Source organism: Mercenaria mercenaria, chromosome 1, assembly GCF_021730395.1.
Source record: "Mercenaria mercenaria strain notata chromosome 1, MADL_Memer_1, whole genome shotgun sequence".
In the NCBI taxonomy this organism is placed as follows: Eukaryota; Metazoa; Mollusca; class Bivalvia; order Venerida; family Veneridae; genus Mercenaria; species Mercenaria mercenaria.
The window spans coordinates 61,508,134-61,532,425 of NC_069361.1; the positions used below are offsets into that span (position 1 = coordinate 61,508,134).

Sequence of the window (24,292 nt, forward strand, 5' to 3'; positions counted from 1 at the left end):
TCAAAAACTAGGTCAGTAGGTCTAAAAATAGAAAAACCTTGTGACCTCTCTAGAGGCCATATTTTTCACAAGATCTTCATGAAAATTGGTCAGAATGTTCACCTTGATGATATCTAGGTCAATTTCGAAACTGGGTCACGTGCCATCAAAAACTAGATCAGTAGGTCAAATAATAGAAAAACCTTGTGACCTCTCTAGAGGCCATATTTTTCATGGGATCTGTATGAAAGTTGGTCTGAATGTTCATCTTGATAATATCTAGATCAAGTTCGAAACTGGGTCATGTGCGGTCAAAAACTAGGTCAGTAGGTCTAAAAATAGAAAACCTTGTGACCTCTCTACAAGCCAAACTTGTGAATGGATCTTCATAAAAATTGGTCAGAATGTTCACCTTGATGATATCTAGGTCAAATTCGAAAGTGGGTCACATGCCATCAATAACTAGGTCAGTAGGTCAAATGATAAAAAAACCTTGTGACCTCTCTAGAGGCCATATTTTTTATGGGATCTGTATGAAAGTTGGTCTGAATGTTCATCTTGATTATATATAGGTCAAGTTCGAAACTGGGTCAACTGCAGTCAAAAACCAGGTCAGTAGGTCTAAAAATAGAAAAACCTTGTGACCTCTCTAGAGGCCATACTTATGAATGGCTCTTCATGAAAATTGGTCAGAATGTTCACATTAATGATATCTGGGTCAAGTTCGAAACTGGGTCATGTGCCGTCTATAACTAGGTCAGTAGGTCAAATAATAAAAAAACCTTGTGACCTCTCTAGAGGCCATATTTTTCATGGGATCTGTATGAAAGTTGGTCTGAATGTTCATCTTGATGATATCTAGGTCAAGTTTGAAACTGGGTCAACTGAGGTCAAAAACTAGGTCAGTAGGTCTAAAAATAGAAAAACCTTGTGACCTCTCTAGAGGCCATACTTTCGAATGGATCTCCATGAAAATTGGTCAGAGTGTTCACCTTGATGATATCTAGGACAAGTTCGAAACTGGGTCACGTGCCATCAAAAACTAGGTCAGTAGGTCAAATAATAGAAAAACCTTGTGACCTCTCTAAAGGCAATATTTTTCATGGGATCTGTATGAAAGTTGGTCTGAATGTTCATCTTGATAATATCTAGATCAAGTTCGAAACTGGGTCATGTGCGGTCAAAAACTAGGTCAGTAGGTCTAAAAATAGAAAACCTTGTGACCTCTCTACAGGCCATACTTATGAATAGATCTTCATATAATTGGTCAGAATGTTCACCTTGATGATATCTAGGTCAAATTCGAAAGTGGGTAACGTGCCATCAATAACTAGGTCAGTAGGTCTAATGATAAAAAAACCTTGTAACCTCTCTAGAGGCCATATTTTTTATGGGATCTGTATGAAAGTTGGTCTGAATGTTCATCTTGATGATATCTAGGTCAAGTTCGAAACTGGGTCAACTGCGCTCAAAAACCAGGTCAGTAGGTCTAAAAATAGAAAAACCTTCTGACCTCTCTAGAGGCCATACTTATGAATGGATCTTCATGAAAATTGGTCAGAATGTTCACATTGATGATATCTAGGTCAAGATCGAAACTGGGTCACGTGCCATCAATAACTAGGTCAGTAGGTCAAATAATAAAAAAACCTTGTGACCTCTCTAGAGGCCATATTTTTCATGGGATCTGTATGAAAGTTGGTCTGATTGTTCATCTTGATGATATCTAGGTCAAGTTCGAAACTGGGTCAACTGTGGTCAAAAACTAAGTCAGTAGGTCTAAAAATAGAAAAACCTTGTGACCTCTCTAGAGGCCATACTTTCGAATGGATCTTCAGGAAAATTGGTCAGAATGTTCACCTTGATATCTAGGTCAAAATTGAAACTGGGTCACGTGCCATCAATAACTAGGTCAGTAGGTCAAATAATAAAAAACCTTGTGACCTCTCTAGAGGCCATATTTTTCATGAGATCTGTATGAAAATTGATCTGAATGTTCATCTTGATGATATCTAGGTCGAGTTCGAAACTGGGTCAACTGTGGTCAAAAACTAGGTCAGTAGGTCTAAAAATAGAAAAACCTTGTGACCTCTCTAGAGGCCATACTTTTGAATGGATCTTTATGAAAATTGGTCAGAATGTTCACTTTGATGATATCTAGGTCAAATTCGAAACTGGGTCACGTGCCATCAATAACTAGGGTCAGTAGGTCAAATAATAAAAAACCTTGTGACCTCTTTAGAGGCCATATTTTTCAATGGATCTTCATGAAAATTGGTCAGAATTTTTATCTTGATGATATCTAGGTCAGGTTCAAAATTGGGTCACAGTTTTATCAAAACTATTTGAGATGTGGCTTTGAAACTTTGAACACTTGCTTATCATCATAATTTCCATCTGTAGACAAGAGTACATAACTCTATCAAGTATTTTGGCTGAATTATGGCTCTTTTTGGACTTGGAAATTGGTTCATTTTTCATACAAGTCGATGTTTTGTCAAAACTTATTGACATGTGGTTTGGAAAATTTTTATACCCCCACCAAACATGTTTGAGGGGGGTATATAGGAGTCAGTTCTGTTGCGTCCCGTCGCGTCCCGTCCCGTCCCGTCGCGTCCCGAAATCTATTATCTCAGTTATTACCAAATGGATTTGATTCAAACTTAAAATACATGTTCCACCTTATCACCCACATCATGTGACACAAGGTGCATAACTCTTGACACCAAGTTTTCATGAATTATGTCCCCTTTCACTTAGAATTTAGGGTTAATTTTGCTGTATTTTCACTCTATCTCAGTTATTACTAAATGGATTTGATTCAAACTTAAAATAGATGTTCCACCTCATCACCCACATCATGTGACATAAGGTGCATAACTCTGACACCAATTTTTTTTATGAATTATGCCCCTTTTTACTTAGAATTTAAGGTTGATTTTGATGTATTTTCACTATATCTCAGTTACTACTGAATGGATTTGATTCAAACTTAAAATAGATGTTCCACCTCATCACCCACATCATGTGCCCACATCATGTGACACAAGGTGCATAACTCTAACACCAAGTTTTCATGAATTATGTCCCCTTTTACTTAGAATTTAAGGTTAATTTTGTTGTATTTTCACTATATCTCAGTTATGACTAAATGGATTTGATTCAAACTTAAAATAGTTGTTCCACCACACCACCTACATCATGTGACATAAGGTGCTTAACTCTGACATAAATTTTTTATGAATTATGTCCCCTTTTACTTTAAATTTAAGGTTGATTTTGATGTATTTTCACTATATCTCAGTTATTACAAAATGGATTTGATTCAAACTTAAAATAGATGTTCCACCTCATCACCCACATCATGTGACACAAGGTGCATAACTCTGACAACAATTTTTCATGAATTATGCCCCTTTTTACTTAGAATTTAAGGTTAATTTTTATGTATTTTCACTATATCTCAGTTACTACTGAATGGATTTGATTCAGACTTAAAATAGATGTTCCACATCATCACCCACATCATGTGACACAAGGTGCATAACTCTGACACTAATTTTTCTTGAATTGTGTCCCCTTTTACCTAGAATTTAAGGTTAATTTTGATGTATTTTCACTATATCTCATTCTGATTGGCTTAGAGCCAAAGGGAAGTAACCTTTTTTAACTTTTGTACTGAGTTTCTTCACCTTAAATTCCAGGAATTAGTCTATTTTTAGAAATCCTATTTTTAGATTTTCAATATTTTAGGTATTTTTCTAACTTTTTTATTATAAGTCCTATGTAAAAAATAAATACATTTTTCTGTGGTAACATGGGTCGGTAAGACACTTTTGTATTCACTTTTAGTGTATCTCTAATATTAGAGATTTAATATATTTACTAGTATTACTATACTAGTATTATACTAGTATTACTTACATGTGGAAGCCCAGGATGAAGTACTCCAAAGACTAAGTATTTTTAAGATTTCTTATGGTTGCCATTCTTCTGTGACAAGACCGTATGGTGGGGGTATGAGTCACTCCTGTGACAGTTCTAGTTAACACTTGTTTATTGTCATGATTCCCATCTGTAGGCAAGAGTAAATAACTCTGTCACTTATTTTGCCTGAATTATGGCCCTTTTTGGACTTGGAAATCAGATAAGTTTTTCATACAAGTCCATATTTTGCCTAACCTGTTTGTCATATGGCTTTGAAACTTTGTCCACTTGTTTACCATCATAGTCTACATACCTATGTCAAGGACTTTAGCTCAGTTATGTCCCTTTTTTGACATAGAAATTAGTTAAGTTTGGCATACCATTCGATAATTTGTTTTTAAACTGTTTGGTATATGGCTTTGAAACTTGAACATATGCATACCATCATGGTCACACATTGCTATATAGTGCAAGACTTACCCAAATCCACAAATGCAGGTACATTGTTTATCTATTCTTTTTCTTTTGTCGGAAAATCTCTGGTAATATTTTGACCCTATACTTCTATTAATGCTTCGAATAGTCGAGCGCGCTGTCAACAGACAGCTTTTATTACTCTTGTCCGTGCTCTAAGTCGAACATTTATCATCAGATCTTCACCAGACTTTAACAAAATGTGTTTGACCACAAGTCCACGGCCAAATTCGATAACTAGCCAAATTGATTCAGGCACTTATGGCCCTTGAATTACCGAAAATAGGCCTTTTTACTCTTGTCGGCGCTCTAAGAGGAACATTTTTCATCCGATCTTCACCAAACTTTAACAAAATGTGTTTGACCATAAGTCCTCGGCTAAGTTCGATAACTAGCCAAATCAACCCAGGCACTTCAAAATTATGGCCCTTGAATTACCCAAAATTAGCCTATTTACTCTTCAAAGGTATATTTGTAGTGAGTAAACGATATATATAAAAACTGACTTACTATTTAGAGTATTAGGCAGTTGTGGGAGACATGCGCTTTTTTTAAAAGCAGCTCTAGTTACTTAATATTTTTGACACAGACTCGAGCTATTGTGCAATATCTTCATCCTCCATTGGAGTCATTAAACACTTCAGTGACAGGCTGACAGCTCGAGTTTCCTCGGATATGCCCAGTTTTACTATCCAGCATCGAAATAATCAAGCGCTCTCCTGTGTCTCCTGTCTCCCATGACAGCTCTTGTTACTTATGCCCAAGGCTCAGCAAATGTTATCTGTATTGATTTGATAGAAGACTGAAATGAGAGTCCATGAACAAACGTAAAACCTTTAGTGAGTCATAATGAGAACAGTATTTTACAGTAATGATTAGATAGTTTGTTATGATCATGCAAAGTCTAGACAGAAAATATGTAAGATATGACTGCTTTTAATTCGTTTCTTTTTGTAGTTACAGTGCTGTTATTGACCCAGCTATTCGTAAAGTGCTCACTGCAAGAGGGGAACCAATGGGCTCTGGTCTGTCTCCTCAGGATCTGTTCTACAGAGAGGTAGCATTTTTTTCAGCTTTGTTTTCCTGTTCATTTTTAGCTCACCTGAGCACGCAACTTGTGCTCAAGGTGAGCTTTTGTGATCACCTTGTATCCGTCGTCATCCGCCATCAACAATTTGATTGTTAACACTCTAGAAGTCACAATTTTGGCCTAATCTTAATGAAACTTGGTCAGAATGTTACCCTCAATAAAATCTTGAACGAGTTTGATATCGGGTCATCTGGGGTCAAAAACTAGGTCACCAGGTCATATCAAAGGAAAAGCTTGTTAACACTCTAGAGGCCACATTTATGACTATCTTCATGAACTTAGAATGTTAATTTTGATGATCTTTAGGTCAAGTTCGAATCTGGGTCATGTTGGATCAAAAACTAGGTCACCAGGTCAAATCAAAGGAAAAGCTAGTTAACACTCTTGAGGCCACATTTATGACATATCTTAATGAAATTTGGTCAGAATGTTAATCTTGATGGTCTTTAGGTCAAGTTCAGATCTTGATTATGTGGGGTCAAGAACTAGGTCACTAGGTCAAATCAAAGGAAAAGCTTGTTAACACTGTAGAGGCAACATTTATGAAATATCTCTTTGAAACTTGGTCAGAATATTAATCTTGATGATTTTTAGGTCAAGTTCAAATCCCGGTCAGGTGGGGTCTAAAACTAGGTCACCAGGTCAAATCAAAGGAAAAGCTTATCAACAATCTAGAGGCCATATTTATTAATATATCTTCATGAAACTTGGTCAGAATGTTGATCTTGATGATCTTTAGTTCAATATCGAATCTGGGTCAAGTGGGGTCAAAAACTAGGTCACTAGGTCAAATCAAAGGAAAAGCTAGTTTACACCCTTAGAGGCCATATTTATGACCATATCTTAATGAAACTTGGTCAGAATGTTAATTTTGATGATCTTTAGGTCAAGTTCAAATCTGGGTCAGCTAGGGTGAAAAACTGGGTCACCAGGTCAAATCAAAGGAAAAGCTAGTTTACACCCTTAGAGGCCACATATATGACCATATCTTAATAAAAACTTGGTCAGAATGTTCATCTTGATGATCTTTAGGTCAAGTTTAATCTGGATCAGGTGGGGTCAAAAACTAGGTCACCAGGTCAAATCATAGGAAAAGTTTCTGAACACTCTAGAGGCCACATTTACATGTATGACTTTATTTTCATGAAACTTGGTCAGAATGTTAACCTTGATGATCTTTAGGTCGAGTGCGAATCTGGGTCATGTGGAATGTGACCAGCTGACCTACTTTCTTTTTTATGCCCCCGAAGGTGGGCATATTAAAATCGCACTGTCTGTCCGGGCTGCAACTCTTCCATCTATAAAGGGATTTTGAAATAACTTGGCATACATGTTCACCATAATGAGACGAAGTGTCATGCGCAAGACCCAGACCCCTAGCTCCAAGGTCAAGGTCACACTTAGAGGTCAAAGGTTAACATGGTCTGTTTCGTGTCAGGTCCATAACTTTGCCATCCATGAAGGGATTTTGAAATTACTTGGCATAAATGTTAACCATAATGAGACGACATGTCATGCGCAAGACCCAGATCCCTAGCTCCAAGGTCAAGGTCACACTTACAAGTCAAATGTTAACAGGGTATGTTTCGTGTCTGGTCCATAACTTTGCCATTCATTAAGGGATTTTGAAATTACTTGGCATAAATGTTCACCATAATGAGACAACATGTCATGAGAAAGACCCAGACCCCTAGCTCCAAGGTCAAGGTCACACTTAGAGGCCAAAGGTTAACATGGTCTGTTTTTTGTCCGGTCCATAACTCTGCCATTGATGAAGGGATTTTGAAATTACTTGGCATAAATGCTCCCTATAATGAGATGAGGTGTCATGTGCAAGACCCAGACCCCTAGCTCTAAGGTCAAGGTCACACTTAGAAGTCAAAGGTGTTTCTTGTCTGGTCCATAACTCTGCCATTTATCAAGAGATTTGAAAATAATTTGACACAAATGTTAACCATATTGAGATGTGTCACACTTGTGACCGAGGCCTCTTAGGTCAAGGTCACAAAATGATATGTGATTTTTTGCGTATACAACTGTGGCATTCTTGGGCCTACTTCGTTTTTTTTAAGATACAGCCTTGAAATTTGGATGACATGTACAGTTTTACAAACCAATCTTAAATCTGACTTTCAGTAACCATAAATGTGACCTACTGACCTACTTCCTTAATATTTTAGCATCAGTTTGACATTTGAAGCATGCAGCTCATATTACTCAGGTGAGCGATCCAGGGTCATCATGACCCTCTTGTTAACTTCAACATGTCTTTGTAAACCAGTGCTGATTCAAGAGAACTGTTGCATTTGCCCATTTTTAGCTTGACTATTCAAAGAATAGTTTGACCTATTGAACTCACCCTAGTGTCACACCTTGGTTAAAATTTTGCATGCAAGTATGTATAGCTATCATATGAAATATAGCTTTGAAACTTAATTTTTTATTTTTCTAGGTCAATAACCAACCTCACAGGAACAAGTCCCATAACTCTGACATGTATTTTTGGCAAGTTATGTCCCCTTTTGGACCTAGTAAATCCTGGTTAAAGTTTTGCTTACAAATTCCTATCTAAAAACTGTTGCAGATATTGATTTGAAACTTCACTTGTATCTTCAGGGTTATAAAACTAGGTGATAGCTTCAAGTCCCATAACTTTGATATTTAATTTGGCCAAATTATGCCCCCTTTTGGACCTAGAAAATCCTGGTTTAAGTTTTGTATGTGAGTTACTATCTCAAAAACTAATGCAGATACTGGATTGAAACTCTATAGATATTTTAACATTTAAGAAACTGTGAAATCATTGATTTTCGTTGGCACAAAATTTCGTGGTTTTGGCCAAAACGTCTGTTTCGTGGGGACGTAAATTCGTGGATTTTCATTTTTTGTTTAAAAAAAAATTCCACAGGAATAGATCTACAGGTACTTAGGTTCCTTACATATGAAACCTACAAGTGTCAAACAGCGCTACCATGGTTACCGAATTTACAATCTACGCCACGGGAGATTAGCGAGTGATCATGTGCCAATTAACGACCACGTTGTCTATATGACCCCAAATTTGCAAAACTTTTCAAAACTGAAATATCCAATAAGAAAAGTTGGCGCTAATTAAAAAGTGTCAAAACCGGAGCAGCTTGCACAATAAAGTTGATCATTGATCATTTGATCGTGTTTTAAACAAGAACAAATTGAAACAAACTATTATAGATTGAAAGAATGTTGTTTTTATACCGAAGTACTAGTATAACCATAGTAATCCTTCATAAACTATCATAAACTGGTCCGATTTTTAGCTCACCTGTCACAAAGTGACAAGGTAAGCTTTTGTGATCGCGTGGCGTCCGTCGTCCGTGCGTGCGTCCGTCAGTCCGTGCGTAAACTTTTGCTTGTGACCACTCTAGAGGTCACATTTTTCATGGGATCTTTATGAAAGTTGTTCAGAATGTTCATAATGATGATATCTGGGTCAAGTTTGAAACTGGGTCACATGTGGTCAAAAACTAGGTCAGTAGGTCTAAAAATTAAAATTTACTCTCTAGAACCTTTTTTCAAAGTCTAAATAGAAACCTGTGACCTCTAGAGCATATTCTCATTGGATCTTCATGTAAATTGGTCAGAATGTTCACCTTGATGATATCTAGGTCACGTTTGAAACTGGGTCACGTGGGGTCAAAAACTAGGTCAGTAGGTTAAAAAATAGAAAAACCTTGTGACCTCTCTAGGGGCCATATTTTTAAATGGATCTTCATGAAAATTAGTCAGAAGGTTCATCTTGATGATATCTAGATCAAATTCAAAACTGGGTCACATGCGGTCAAAAACTAGGTCAGTAGGTCTAAAAATAGAAAAACCTCTCTAGAGGCCATATTTCTTAATGGATCTTCATGAAAATTGGTCAGAATGTTCACCTTGATGATATCTAGGTCAAGTTCGAAACTGGGTCACATGCGGTCAAAAACTAGGTCAGTAGGTCTGAAAATAGAAAAACTTTTTGACCTCTCTAGAGGCCATATTTTTCATGGGATCTTTATGAAAATTAGTCAGAATGTTCAACTTGATGATATTTAGGTCAAGTTCAAAACTGGGTCATGTGCGGTCAATAACTAGGTCAGTAGATCTAAAAATAGAAAAACCTTGTGACCTCTCTAGAGGCCATATTTTTCAAGAGATCTTCATGAAAATTGGTCAGAATGTTCATCTTGATGATATCTAGGTCAAGTTTGAAACTGGGTCACGTGCGGTCAAAAACTAGGTCAGTAGGTCTAAAAATAGAAAAACCTTGTGACCTCTCTAGAGGCCATATTTCTCAATGGATCTTCATGAAAATTGGTGAGAGTGTTCACCTTGATGATATCTAGGTCAAGTTCGAAAGTGGGTCATGTGCGGTCAAAAACTAGGTCAGTAGGTCGAAAATAGAAAAACCTTGTGACCTCTCTAGAGGCCATATTTTTCATGAGATCTTTATGAAAATTGGTGAGAATGTTCACCTTGATGATATCTAGGTCAAGTTCAAAAGTGGGTCACATGCCTTCAAAAACTAGGTCGTTAGGTCAAATAATAGAAAAACCTTGTGACCTCTAAGGTCATATTTTTCAATGGATCTTCATGAAAATTGGTCGAAATTTTTTATCTTGATGATACCTAGGTCACATGTGCTCAAAAACTAGGTCACTATGTCAAATAATAGAAATAACGACATCATACTCAGTTCAACACTGGGTCATGTGGGGATAGGTGAGCGATTCAGGACCATCATGGTCCTCTTGTTTTTCAAAATGAATGGCGCGTCTGCATCTAAAATTGCATGCTGTTGAACTTGTGCATGTGTTATTTCCTGCCGAGAAATGTGAATTAAGTATTAATGCATCAGACGCAAATCTAGCAACTAATTTATAATATTCAATAGTTCCAAAGTCGTAGTATTTTACTAATGTCAGTAAAAATAAACGCTAGTGTATAAACATTACATAGCGGGGCCGAAAAAATCAAATAACAGCCGTATTATAGTGCGGTTGGCACGTGACACTACTTCAAACTTCTATTTTTAGTATCTACTTTTACTTTGACAAGCATGTCATAAACAAACCACGGGTACATTTCTAAATGAAATAGTCGGTTTTGTTTCCATGCATAGTTATGTTTATCGTTGATGGAGCCTCCATAAACTACACGAAAGCTGCAGGTTAGTACTGCCGCATGCATACAACTACGGATCAGATTGAACGGCTATGGTGTCTTGTTTGGCGATTTTGCCTACAATTAAAATTATCGTGGGCACAATTTGTTCGTTGGGACTTAAATTCGTGGTTGAGCTCAACCACGAAATCCATGAAAATTAATCCCCCACGAATAATAATGATTTCACAGTAATATTCAAGGTCAAGATCACTCATGAAGGCTACAGGTTATGATTAAAACATTTTGCTTACCCTATATCAAAGTGGTGTCAATATGCATAACTACTTCAGGTGTCGCATATCCATGATATATTTGAAGCGTTATTGGAGTACGAGAATGATATAATGTGTGGAAATTTTGCACCTTCTGACATCATAACAGTCATTGCATCAGTGAATCCCATTATGGAGGTTTGTTTCTTTTTGTTTTCTGTTTTTGTTGGGTTTAATTGTGTTGCACTGACACAACTGTAGGTCATATGGTGACTTTCCAACTTTGATGGTGGAGGAAGACTCCAGGTGCCCATCCTTACATTATTTCATCACGGGCAGGCATCTGAGTAGAACCACGGACCTTCCATAAACCAGATTGATAGCGTCCTCACATGAAGAATTCAACACTCCGAGTGAGGCTTGAACCCACATTGGTGAGGTGTAAGTGATTCGAAGACAATGACCTTAACCACTTGGCCATGGAGGCCTCGTTTGTTTCTTGTTTGTATATTTTAGCTCTCTGGTAGTAAGGGTTTAAGGTGAGCTGTTGGAATAGGTAGATAGTTTGGCATATCATTTTACTGTCTTAGGAATGGCTAAATGGATGCCCACTGAACTTGTCCAGAAGCATCATGGACTATCAAAGCAAAAAGTAGATGACATATTGATCTGTATCAGGTTTGTTAAAATGATTGTCATAACACTTGAACTGTACTCAAATAGATCTCTTTAAAAGTTGTTCAAATGGTGCTGCTGGATGCCAATGCTAAAAATAGTAAATGTTCCATCAGAATTGTTTGATTTAGCTTCACCGGACTAGATCTGCTGCATTGATTTTGCTCAGGTTTGTTGAAATGGTTGCACTACACTCTCTGGAGGATCAACCAGAAGTAAAAATTGCAGTACTCTCAGGAAGGCCTTTCTAAATCCTTATATTTTGTAAAAATCCTTTAAAACCTTTTATTGTTGTGAAAAACTTTTAGCAACTTTACAGGGTTCCCATAGTCGGGGAATTTTTCTTTTCAGAATCAGGGAAGTCTGGGAATTTTTACTGTATTTTGGTGTGTATTGGTCGTGGTAATGTATAGTACGCACCTAACTTCTGCTCTGGAAATGGTCAGAAAATTTAAGTTCCAGCGTATAAGTCGCTATTAAATTTCAGATTTTTCTTAGCATTTTTAGCTCACCTGTCACATAGTGACAAGGTGAGCTTTTGTGATCATCCTTCGTCCGTTGTCCATGCGTGCGTCAACAATTTCTTGTCTGCACGATAGTGGTTTCATTTATGATTTATTTTAACCAAACTTGCACATAACTTGTATCACCATAAGATCTCAGTTCCTTTCTTGAACTGGCCAGATCCCATTATGCGTTCCAGACTTATGGCCCCTAAAAGGGCCAAAATTAGCTATTTTGACCTTGTCTGCACAATAGCAGCTTTATTTATGATTTGATTTTTACCAAACTTGCACACAACTTGTATCAGCATAAGATCCTGGTTCCTTTCTTGAACTGGCCAGATTCCATTATGGGTTCCAGAGTGATGTCCCCTGAAAGGGCCAGAATTAGCTATTTTGACCTTGTCTGCACAATAGCAGCTTCATTTTTAGCTCGACTATTCGAAGAATAGTCTAGCTATTCTACTCACCCTGGCGTCGGCGTCGGCGTCGGCGTCACACCTTGGTTAAGTTTTTGCATGCAAGTACATACAGCTATCATTTAAAGGCATATAGCTTTGAAACTTATTTATTCTTTTTCTAGGTCAATTACCAACCTCACTGGGTCAAGTTCCATAACTCTAACATGTATTTTGAGCAAATTATGCCCCCTTTTGGACTTAGAAAATTCTGGTTAAAGTTTTACATGCAAGTTACTATCTCCAAAACTAATGCAGATATTGAATTGAAACTTCACATGTGTCTTCGGGGTTATAAAACTAGTTGATAGCACCAAGTCCCATAACTCTGACCTTCATTTTGGCCAAATTATGCCCCCTTTTGGACTTAGAAAATTCTGGTTAAAGTTTTGCGTGCAAGTACATACAGCTATTACTAAAAGGCATATAGATTTGAAACTTATTTTTTCTTTTTCTAGATCAATTACCTACCTCACTGGGTCAAGTCCCATAACTCTGGCATGTATTTTGGCCAAATTATGCCCCCTTTTGGACTTAGAAAATTCTGGTTAAAGTTTTGCGTGCAAGTACATACAGCTATTACTAAAAGGCATATAGATTTGAAACTTATTTTTTCTTTTTCTAGATCAATTACCTACCTCACTGGGTCAAGTCCCATAACTCTGGCATGTATTTTGGCCAAATTATGCCCCCTTTTGGACTTAGAAAATTCTGGTTAAAGTTTTGCGTGCAAGTACATACAGCTATTACTAAAAGGCATATAGATTTGGAACTTATTTATTCTTTTTCTAGATCAATTACCTACCTCACTGGGTCAAGTTCCATAACTCTTAACATGTATTTTGAGCAAATTATGCCCCCTTTTGGACTTAGAAAATTCTGGTTAAAGTTTTACATGCAAGTTACTATCCCCAAAACTAATGCAGATATTGAATTGAAACTTAACATGTTTCTTCGGGGTTATAAAACTAGTTGATAGCATCAAGTCCCATAACTCTGATATGTCCCCTTTTGAACTTAAAACTCTTTTGATATTTAACATTTTGGGTAATAATTTCCAGCTTCTGTGACAATATTTCGAATAGTCGAGCTTGGCTGTCTTATGGACAGCTCTTGTTGATTTGAATTTAATCAAACTTGCACAAAACTTGTGTCACCATAAGATCTCAATTCACTCCTTGAACCAGCCAGATCCCATAATGGGTTTCAGAGTTATGGCCCCTGAAAGGGTCAAAAATAGCTATTTTGATCTTGTCTGCACAATAGCAGCTTCATTTTTGATTTGATTTTAACCAAACTTGCACACAACTTGTATCACCACAAGATCTTGGTCTCTTGCTTGAACTGGCCAGATTCCTTTATGGGTTCCAGAGTTATGGCCCCTTAAAGGTCCAAAATTGGCTATTTTGGCTTTTGCAGCCATATAGAGACTTCATTTAAGGTTTTATTTGATACAAACTTCCAAAATATCTTCAACAACAATAAATCTTGGATTCCATGATGAATCAGATCCAATTGTACATTCCAGAGTTATTTTATATCTGATTACCTCCCCTGATTGTAATCAGAATGGATTTATATCAGTTAGTACTTATAGGACTTATTTGAAATTTCATTATTGTCATTAGTTGGGCTGAGACAATCAGGGTAGATAACTATGGACTGATTTTATCTCAAATTACCTCCCTTTATTTCAAATTAAAATAGGTATATCTCCATAACTAATGAAGATACTGATCTGAAATTTCATTTATGTCAACAGATTTATTTGGCAGATCCTTCTTTTGTTCACTTACAGTAATTTTTTTTTCAATTACTTCCCTTTTACGTTACTATAAATAGGCTATTTGTATCATTGGCCGTAGGGAAAAACCAAGACCACTTTTCTGTGGTACAACATGGATGGTACCTCCAATTATGGCGGCGGCCATGTTGATGCTGCGGACTGAATTATTAACAGAACCTGATTAGTGGAAAGTGTATAGCGTTATTTTCGACCCCAAACCGTTTCGTACCAACGGTAGTATCGGTCACCGACTTCAGTCTGAAAGAAAAAAAGATGTGTTTTATTCATTTTTATTATACTTTAAAAAAAACATTTAGACAGTTTCAGGCAAACTTCTTTTGAAATATTTGTGTGGCCCTGCAGTCCGCTTGTGTTTACATTCTGTAATTATGCAACTTTAAACCCCCAACTGCCATATAACAGCCAGAAGATGGCGCTGGGGCAGGTTTCTATGTAAATTACACATGCTTCACATCAGGGAGCCCTTTTTCAAAATTTTGAATGAACTACTGTTAATTTAAAAATGAAAAATTGCATAAACATACATTGAAACATGCTTTATCAAATGGTGCAATTATTTTTACAAACAAAAAATTGTGAAGTATACTTTCAAAAAAAAATTTAAACCAACTGTCAAAAATTTGAATTTGCTGGGAGGAGCTAATGGGGTCATGAACCCAGGAGAGATAAAGAATGTAAACAGTTCCCACATGGTAATGTTTATAAACAATCTTGGAACAGGAGAGAGGGTCATTTATCAATGAAATCAACACCAGTTACATGTAAAGCTTTGCTGTGATTTATTTTTGAAGAAAAGTAATTAGTATTTAACTGATAAAATATCATAATAGATCATTATATTTTATTTCTCAGTGTATTTACATTAAATGTTTATTTGATAAAGTTTTAAATTCAGATATAAGTCTTAAGAGTATAATTATACTGTTTTACTGTCATACAGTGGTTCACCAATAATGTCCCATGTAAGGTACTCCTTTTGGATTTGGATACAGTGTCCGAACCTGGTTTAATACACAATCTGGCATCAACTCCCTTTGTGTCAGTTCAACATGAGCTTCTGTCATAGCACTATTTTTTCTTTCCAAATAAACAGTATTACTCCATAAACCTCTCCGATCTAACATTGTCCAAAACTTTCTGTACAATCTTTTCCTGATGATATTATTCCCAGGACGAGCTGTTAGACCATTCCCGAGCCATGACTGTGGACTTGCAGTCACACATGGAAAATTCAAGCAAAATACACATGGAATGTCATCCCTGGGTTGATCACTTTGGCTATTCTCTTGGTTAGATTTATCTTGATTTGCTGGTTGGCAAACGTTTGATTCTTGTTGCAAAACACAGTTACCGTCATTTTCTGTCGAAGTTGTGCATACATTTACAGACATCTGTTCTGGATCTGCATTATTAGATTCATCAACATGCTGGCTTCTAATGGCAGTAGGAGAGTATGTATCATCATGTTCTATAAGTATGTCCCATCCATTAAAATTAAAAATCCTTCTGTGATTTCAATTTGTTCATTTGTCATGACCATTGTATATCTTTTTTTCTCACTTGCAACAGAATTAGAATCCATCCTTTCCTCACAAACATGCACACTTGCAGTGTTTACTTTTATCAAACTCTGATAATTTTGGCCACAGCAACATTTGTTAATGGGTGCTTATTGTTCTACATTCCAGACTTTAATAGTTTATTATTTCTACATTGATTGATACATTATCTCAATTAATGGACCAGTGTCAGCAAATGAGTATGCTGGATTTTAGGTTTCACTCATTTTCATCTAATAAGTTGTGAGGAATGCAATTTTTCTAGTTTTGTCATAACTGATATCAAATGGATGTACAAAATATGGATATTATCAATGAGCAGCCACCATTAAAAAGACTACGAGATGACCTCAGAAAAGAACGACAGGACTTTCCATCCCATTCAAAAGAAGCGAGAAAAGAATCTAACAGAAAGCAGAAATTAGCCAAAAACAGACTTCGAGGAAGAGTAGAGTATTACTACAAGGAGGAAAATGACAAAATTGAATTACTGAACAAAATGGATAAACTGAAAATATTTCTTGGTGAAGGAAAATTAAATGTGTCTACATTTGAATTATTACATAGAGTGTTTGATTATTTCATAAACCAAAACATTCCGAGTGAAAGAGATAGAAATCAAAATCCTACAGATGTTGAGGGTTCTATGTATACTCGAACTCCATATTATCGACGCAACCATATTATCGGCGTAATCCCTTTTCGCGAAATTTCCCAACTTTTGCACCCCCTATTGGTGAGTACCGTATGCAAATCAGTGACCGGAAGTTATTTGGTATGTTGCTGTGCCTAGTGTTCCTTTACCAAAATTGTACAAATTATGCTCCTGGGTTGAAAAGAGGCCCTGCCCTAGGGGTCCCAAGTTTAACATACACTTATATAGGAAAATGTTTTTTTAAATCTTCTTGTCTGGAAGTTCAAGGCCTAGGCCTTTGATATTTGGTATGTAGCATTGCCTAGTGGACCTCTAACACAATTGTTCAAATTATGGCCCAAGGGGGTCACTTGTTATATGACTTATATAGGAAAAATTACTTCAAAAATTATCAGAGCGTATTTCCTAGACTTTTAAGTATAATTACCTAATGACCCCAAATGATCAGGGGTCACCTTACTGTGACCTTGACCTACTGACCTACTTTCTTGCCTTTTAAGAAACAGCCTTGAAATTTGGATGACATCTACAGTTTTGCACAGTGTCACTGATCTTAAAACTGACTTTCATTGACCATGAATGTGACTTCTTAATATTTTAGTATCAATTTGCCATTTGAAACATGTGGCTCATATTACTCAGGTGACCAATTCAGGGTCATCATGACCCTCTTGTAATAATTCTACTGGCCCATTATCCATCGATGTTGGATATGTACGACAATTGACCAACTTTGTGAACACATGGCCGCTTAAACGATTAATTACATCTTAAAAATTAAAACAGAAAACACGCAGTTAAAAGCAACTTATCGCACGGCATCGAACCTGCTTTTAGACTTAGCCAAAAGTGCTCTTTAATAAGGTAAACAGCAGACAGCACAAAAATTGTCCGATTTTCGGTGATATTTATGTGCTATCAAACTAAGAAAAAAATGCACTTAGCTCTACCTTGGTGTATGATACGCACCCCTTTGTGAAAATGAAAAAAATCGTTAACAAACTGCGTAATATATTCAAGTTTTTACGGTAATTTGGGGTTGAATAAACAAGGTGTAAAAAATTTTAAATTACCCAATAATCCCTATGCACATGATGTAGATAAACCTACCTTGCAGCTATTGATTATTGATTATAGATAAGGTGATAAGCTTATTCACTGCAGATAGGCAATTAGTTTATCAGTCTAAGTGGGAATGGGTTAAAGAACCTATTGGCATGATGCAAAGTTTGAAAACCTTGATTTCTTGTAATTTCCATGTTTCTTGTTAAGATCCATGGATTTGGTTGTAATCGTTGACAATCAGTTTTTCTAATGATAAAAGATTTATTTGTTTTTGACTTGATGAATGAGAAGGTAGGTGAATATTGATGCAATTTAAAACTTTCATATGGTGATGTCAGACGTGGAACCCTAGAGCCACAGCATGTCCATTATAATTTCTCTGATACCCAATACTGAAATAATTTTGCATGATGTGAATGACAATGGTCAGGCTTAAAGTATAACAGAAGAGACTACTACTGGGAATATCAAAATATTTGAATACAGGTTGAAAAATTAAGGAATTACTATTATATGGATGAGGCGTTTTGTATGATAGTTAGCATGTTACTTTACATGACGTCCTGTTATTAGTTTCCAACTGGTTAGACTACAGGATTGCACTTTTCCATCTGTCTGTCAGGGCTTCAAAAAATTTGAGAACTCAGTCGGTCAGAAACGAAAATCACGACATCTGCGCTACCCCACCCACCGTATTACCAATATACCATATTTGTAAAACTTGATAGAGTAAAGAAATAAGTATGTCATGCATTAAAATGATTTACCGGTCACCGCGAGGTACCATACAATGAAAACAGTTATTCAGTGTTATATGTGATCATTACTTTGTTTAAATTTCGACGTTTTTCCAAGAAAATATTTGCAAGGATAAAATTGCCGAGGCATTGTTTTCTTGACAGCGTGAACCGAACTAGTTTAAAAGCCAATGCTTGTGACTTCGGTACCGTATACATGGCTGATACTTTGTGATGTTTCTTCATTATTTGACGGAATTTTATAAAATACAATGCGTCATTGGCAGATTCTGATATCAGGTCATTATTATACCCCCACAAAACCAAGTTTTGGTGGGGTGTATATAGGAGTGAGCTTGTCGGTCAGTCCGTTGGTTTTCATGGTTTCAGGACAATAACTCATGAAAGGCTTCATAGATTTAAATAACTTTTGGTACACAGTTGTACCATTATAAAATACAGGTACAATTCAACTTTGAGGTCAGTAGGTCAAAGGTCAAGGTCACAATGACCCGGGACAGTTAAACGGTTTGGAATGATAACTTGAGAACGCTTGGGCCTAGTATCATGAAATATAATAAGGAGGATGGTCATGAGCAGCAGATGACACCTTCTGATTTTGAGGTCAGTGGGTTGAATGTCAAGATCACAGTGACCCGGAACAGTTAAATCGTTTACGGACGATAACTTGAGAACGCTTGGGCCTAGGATGACGAAACTTAATAGGGAGGTTGATCATCACATGCAGATGACCCCTATTGATTTTGGGGTCAGTAGGTAAAAGGTCAAGGTCACAGTGACCTGAAACAGTTAAACCATTTCTGGACGATAACTTGAGAACGCTTGGGCCTAGGACCATGCATTTTTGTACACAGATGTAACATCGTAAAATACAGGTCAAGTTTGACTTTGAGGTCAGTAGGTCAATGGTCAAGGTCACAGTGACCCGGAACAGTTAAACAGTTTCCGGATGATAACTTTAGAATTCTTGGGCCTAGGATCATGAAAGTTTATAGGGAATTTGGTCATGACATGCATATGACCCCTATTTATTTTGAGGTCAGTAGATCAAAGGTCAAGGTCACAATGACTTTGAACAGTGAAGCCAATTCTGGACAATAACTTTAGAACGCTTGGGCCTAGGATCATGAAAGGAAATAGGAAGGTTTGTCATGACCAGCAGATGACACCTACTGATTTTGATGTCAGCGGGTCAAAGGTCAAGGTCACAGTGACCAGGAACAGTTAAATCGTTTCCAGACGATAACTTGAGAATGCTTGGGCGTAGGATGATGAAACTTAATAGGGAGGTTGATCATGAGCAGCAAATGACACCTATTGATTTTGAGGTTCAACTTTGACATTGGCCTACTTCTGTGACAAGGCTGTATTGTGGGGGGTATAATTCGTCATTCCTGTGACAGCTTTAGTTTTATTCTGCAGATGAGAAATTTAGTTGTCTTCAAGCAAGGGACTTTGTATTGCATGGGAATACTTAATTCACTTATTTTTTCTTGTTTTAGGGTATGTTGCATGCTGCAGTCCTGTATCGCCAAACTAAAGCAGTAATGTATGAGACTGGGACAGAACTTACACATACACTTGAGTTTACACCATGGACTTCAACTGCTGGAAGTTCTGGAGTGAGAACATTAATACATAAGCAGGTATTCTCACTTTCTTATATTTATTTAGTCTTACTGATTAATAATTTGCACCAGGTATATAGCTGTTTTTTTGTGTGATTATAATGAAACTTTGTAGCAAGTACCAATGTGTTTCTACTATGCATGATAATTACCATGAAACTAGAGCAAAAATACTAAATTTTCATAGAGATGATGTTAACATTATTATTAACAGGCTTGGTACATGCAGCTATATTAACAGTCTGGAATTTTGTTTGCACCTTTTAAAAATTGTTATGCTCTTGGATCAAACATAACCTGCATCCTTGAGGCTATAGAAGATTTCAAATGAGTACTGAAACTTCACTGAAGTTGAATAAAATTTTATTATCCAAGCCTCTGGTGCAAATATTCTTTCATTCAACAAGTTAATAAATTCAAAACTGAAACTGCATGGAATTTTTATTTATCAGATGCACAAAATTGAAAAAAAAAAATGTCCAGGCCGATTTGTATAGGGAAGCATACCAAGCCATTTATTCAAACGACTTAATTATTCAAATACTTTGACCCCTTTAAATGGCCTCTAGAGCTAAAATTTGAAATACCTTTAAACAAACTCTTCTAACTCTTGATGGATTTTCATCAGACTTGGTCTGTAGGATTGTTATAAGGTCCTCTCTTAAATTTGTTCAAATGGGGGCAGTTATCATCTTTTAGGATTTGCTAGGGCTAAAAGTAAAAGTACCTGTTAATGACAAGTACTTTTTGAGTCTGCTAAACGATGAAATCGTTTTGACGAGTCCTTGCTATCCAGCGATTCTCTAAGTCTAAATGGACCAAATAACACAGTGAAGGGATGTAGTTCCATTAGATTTCTCAAACTTCAAACAGTACACTGCATGAATGAAGTTAAGTTGTGTGAATTCCCTTTGCTATGACCAATATACGATGTAATCTGTCATATTTATGACTTGTAATTGTGCAATACTCGAATGTAACTCATTAAGCATAAATGTGCATTTTATGAATTGCGCAGGCTTACAAAGCTTGCGTAACATCCAGCGAAAAACAAAAAATAGTTCCACAGGGCTCCAGATAAGATGCGTATTAGCGTAAATTACGTATAGAAATAATGCAAATACGCATGTCTAATAATTTCTAAACGTATATAAAATTACAGAAATGCACACAATGCTTTTTTAAAAACAAAATCTGAATCGTCTGGATGCGTTAGGTAACATAGCCGATCCTGATCAGCCTTAATTCTCCCACATTGAACGTATACACGCATCGTATGATTTCTATAAACTTTGCGTGGGTTTCTACACAAACACATGAATTTTGCAGTCAGTAAACGGATAAATTATCGGAAGAAGAAGCTCTTACTGGTTTGTTTAGTTACTACAGATATTAAAAATGATTTTAATTCTTATTTTTCGAGAAATAAACAAATCAGCGAAACATTAAATTGTATTTTCTTGTAGTTTTTGAAATCGAAAGTAGATCGTCAATGTTTGGCTGCTTTCACGAAACGAAGCAACTTTTTTATGAAAAGATTTAAATAAGAGGTAATTTAACCGTAAACTTCAATGTCAGATACTGCCAATTGCTGCTAAATGTCTTCATATCATCACAATTTGTAAAATATAATGTTGAAAATGGAGAAAAGTGTAAATTGTAATCGTATCCGGATATAATATTTTGGGTAAATATCGAGCTGTGTTATGAAATTTTAACATTCATGTAACATACATGATAGATATTATTGTAACAGAAATGATTCTAGAATTTATTTTTATTACACCTACATATAATCTATGTCAGACTGGTATTCTAGTCCTGAGGCATGTCCTGAAAGTAAAAAGATGAAGTGACAGTCATACTTTGGATATTGTAATACTAGAAAGAATCTAGATCGTAACCTTTCTGGAATTTTGACTGGTTTGGATAATTTGCTTACGATTCAGGTTCGCAAAAAAATGAAACCGTCACCCTGCTTTTCATGATGACACATGGCTTGATTTTTGCAGTCAGTAAGCGGATAAATTATCCCGAGAAAGAGCTCTTACTGATTTGTTTAATTACTACTGATTTTAAAAATGATTTTATTTCTTATTTTTCGAGAAATAAACAAATCGGCGAAACATTAAATTGTATTTTCTTGTAGTTTTTGAAATCGAAAGTAGATCGTCTATGTTAGAGTGCTTTGACGAAACGAAACAATTTTTTTATGAAATGATTTAAATAATTTCACCATAAACTTCAATGTCAGATACTGCCAATTGCTGCTAAACTGTCTTCATATCATCACAATTTGTAAAACATATTGTTGAAACTGGAGATTTTGGCGGTATAAAAGAAAGTGTAATCATATCCGGATATAATATTTTGGGTAAATATCGAGCTGTGTTATGAAATTTAAACATTAAAGTAACAGACATGATAGATATTATTGTAACAGAAATGATTCTAGAATTTATTTTTATAATACATACATAGAATCAATATCAGACTTATATTCTAGTGCTGAGGCATGACCTGAAAGTAAAAATATGAAGTGACAGTCATTCATACTTTGAATATTGTAATACTAAAAAGAATCTAGAGGTAATATTTAGAAATTGAAACATAAAATTTTCAGTTAGAAATCGCACCAAAGGCTGTATCAAGGGTCTGCATTTTCAAAATTTCCTTGTGGTGATACCCCAAACCCTAATTGCAGGAGGGGGTATCCTCCCACACCCTCCCCCCATATTGCGTCTTTACAGTTTGATACATTTGCCCTTTTACCACCTGCCACAATGCCCATTTCAAAATCTGACTGCAGTTCAAAGCGGGAAGGAACACCCCTCCCCAAACCCACCCTGCTACCGACCACGTAAAAATGGCTCAAACATTTTTTCAGCCCAATCTGGGCCTGTCTGTCTACATGAATCAAAACGGATAATTGAAAGTACATAGACTTGGGGACTACTGACATGGTTTTGAAGGGGTTAACAGGTCTGAAATAGAATAAATGATGGTTTTAACTAAAAAAGAACTGCATTTATTAATATTGGTTATCTTTTCCGAAATTGGTAGCTAGTCCGAGTAACTTCTCTTAGTTTCGAATGCGCAATTTTCCTGTCAGTGTAAACATTCATGACACTATATATTGACACTCAGCAACATTTACATATCTTTAAACGCAAAAGTAAGTATACTTTAAATTCACATCCCTTATAATATGATTGAACAATACCTAGCATGTGACACGGTTATTGCAAGGCCCCTTATCTGTAAAATATCTGAACAGTTCTTTCGTCCATCCGTTACAAATTGTATGTGGCAATCCGCGCTATAAAATTTCAATATATAAATTTTCATATTCAAATTTTATCATGTGCGAATATATACCAGCCGATAATTGCCTGTTTTGGTAATGCCAGAGGCAAATGTTTACTGGAAAAATATTTATAGTCATGGGCAGTATCTTAGTGTCACCTGTCAAATTGTAGTTTGTACTTTCAACATTTTTATTTTTGTGAACCACTCTTCAATTTTAGAGAAATATATTGGGTTTAAATACTTGTATAATGTCAATCAAAGTTTTACAAGGCATCGATTGAATGTCCATTTCATCTATTGTAACAAAATCTCTGTTCAGTTGGGGAAAAAAACTTAAACCAAACTGAAACTGGTAGACTATACTACCAGTACATCAATCATTAGCCGACTCTCAGGCCCTTCAGGCCTTTGATTAATTACTACTTCTCATTAACAACTCAATGGATCTTCATCAGACCTGGGCTGTAGCATCATTATAAGGTCTTCTCCAAAATTTATTCAGTATTGGATGCTTTGTCTTTTTTGAGGGGCTGCTAGAGCTTAAAATAGTAATGCCTTTAAATGACTTTTTTTCATGAACCATTGGCCGGATCTGCATCATACTTGATTTGTAGCATCTTTATAAGATCCTTTACCAAATTTGTTAAATTGTTAGCACTTGGTCCCTTTTAGGAGCTACTTGAACCTAAAATAGAAATGCCTTTAAATGACTTCTTCTCATGAACAGCTTGATGGATCTTCATTAAACTTGGTTTGTAGCTCTCTCCCAATTTTTTCAGTGGTGTTGTTTGGCCCTTTCATGGGCTGCTAGAGTTAAATATGGATAAAAAGCCTTTAAATGACTACATCTGATGAGCTGCTGGCTGGATCTTCATCAGACTTGGCCTGTAGCACCATTGTAATGTCCTTTCCAATATTTAATTTGTAGCATCTTTATAAGGTTTGTCATGACCAGCAGATGACACCTACTGATTTTGATGTCAGTGGGTCAAAGGTCAAGGTCACAGTGACC

The 24,292-nt window shown here is 36.2% G+C and overlaps 1 protein-coding gene across 1 annotated transcript in view; it reads left to right on the forward strand.

Annotated features, from left to right (window-relative positions):
- LOC123566185 (nuclear pore complex protein Nup133-like) overlaps positions 1 to 24,292 on the forward strand; it is a 420,170-nt gene that overhangs the window by 244,746 nt on the left and 151,132 nt on the right. The window contains exons 20-22 of the mRNA XM_053549042.1: positions 5,338 to 5,437; positions 10,942 to 11,061; positions 19,846 to 19,989. Of these exons, the coding sequence (XP_053405017.1) occupies positions 5,338 to 5,437; positions 10,942 to 11,061; positions 19,846 to 19,989 (364 nt within the window). The remainder of the gene's footprint in view (positions 1 to 5,337; positions 5,438 to 10,941; positions 11,062 to 19,845; positions 19,990 to 24,292) is intronic.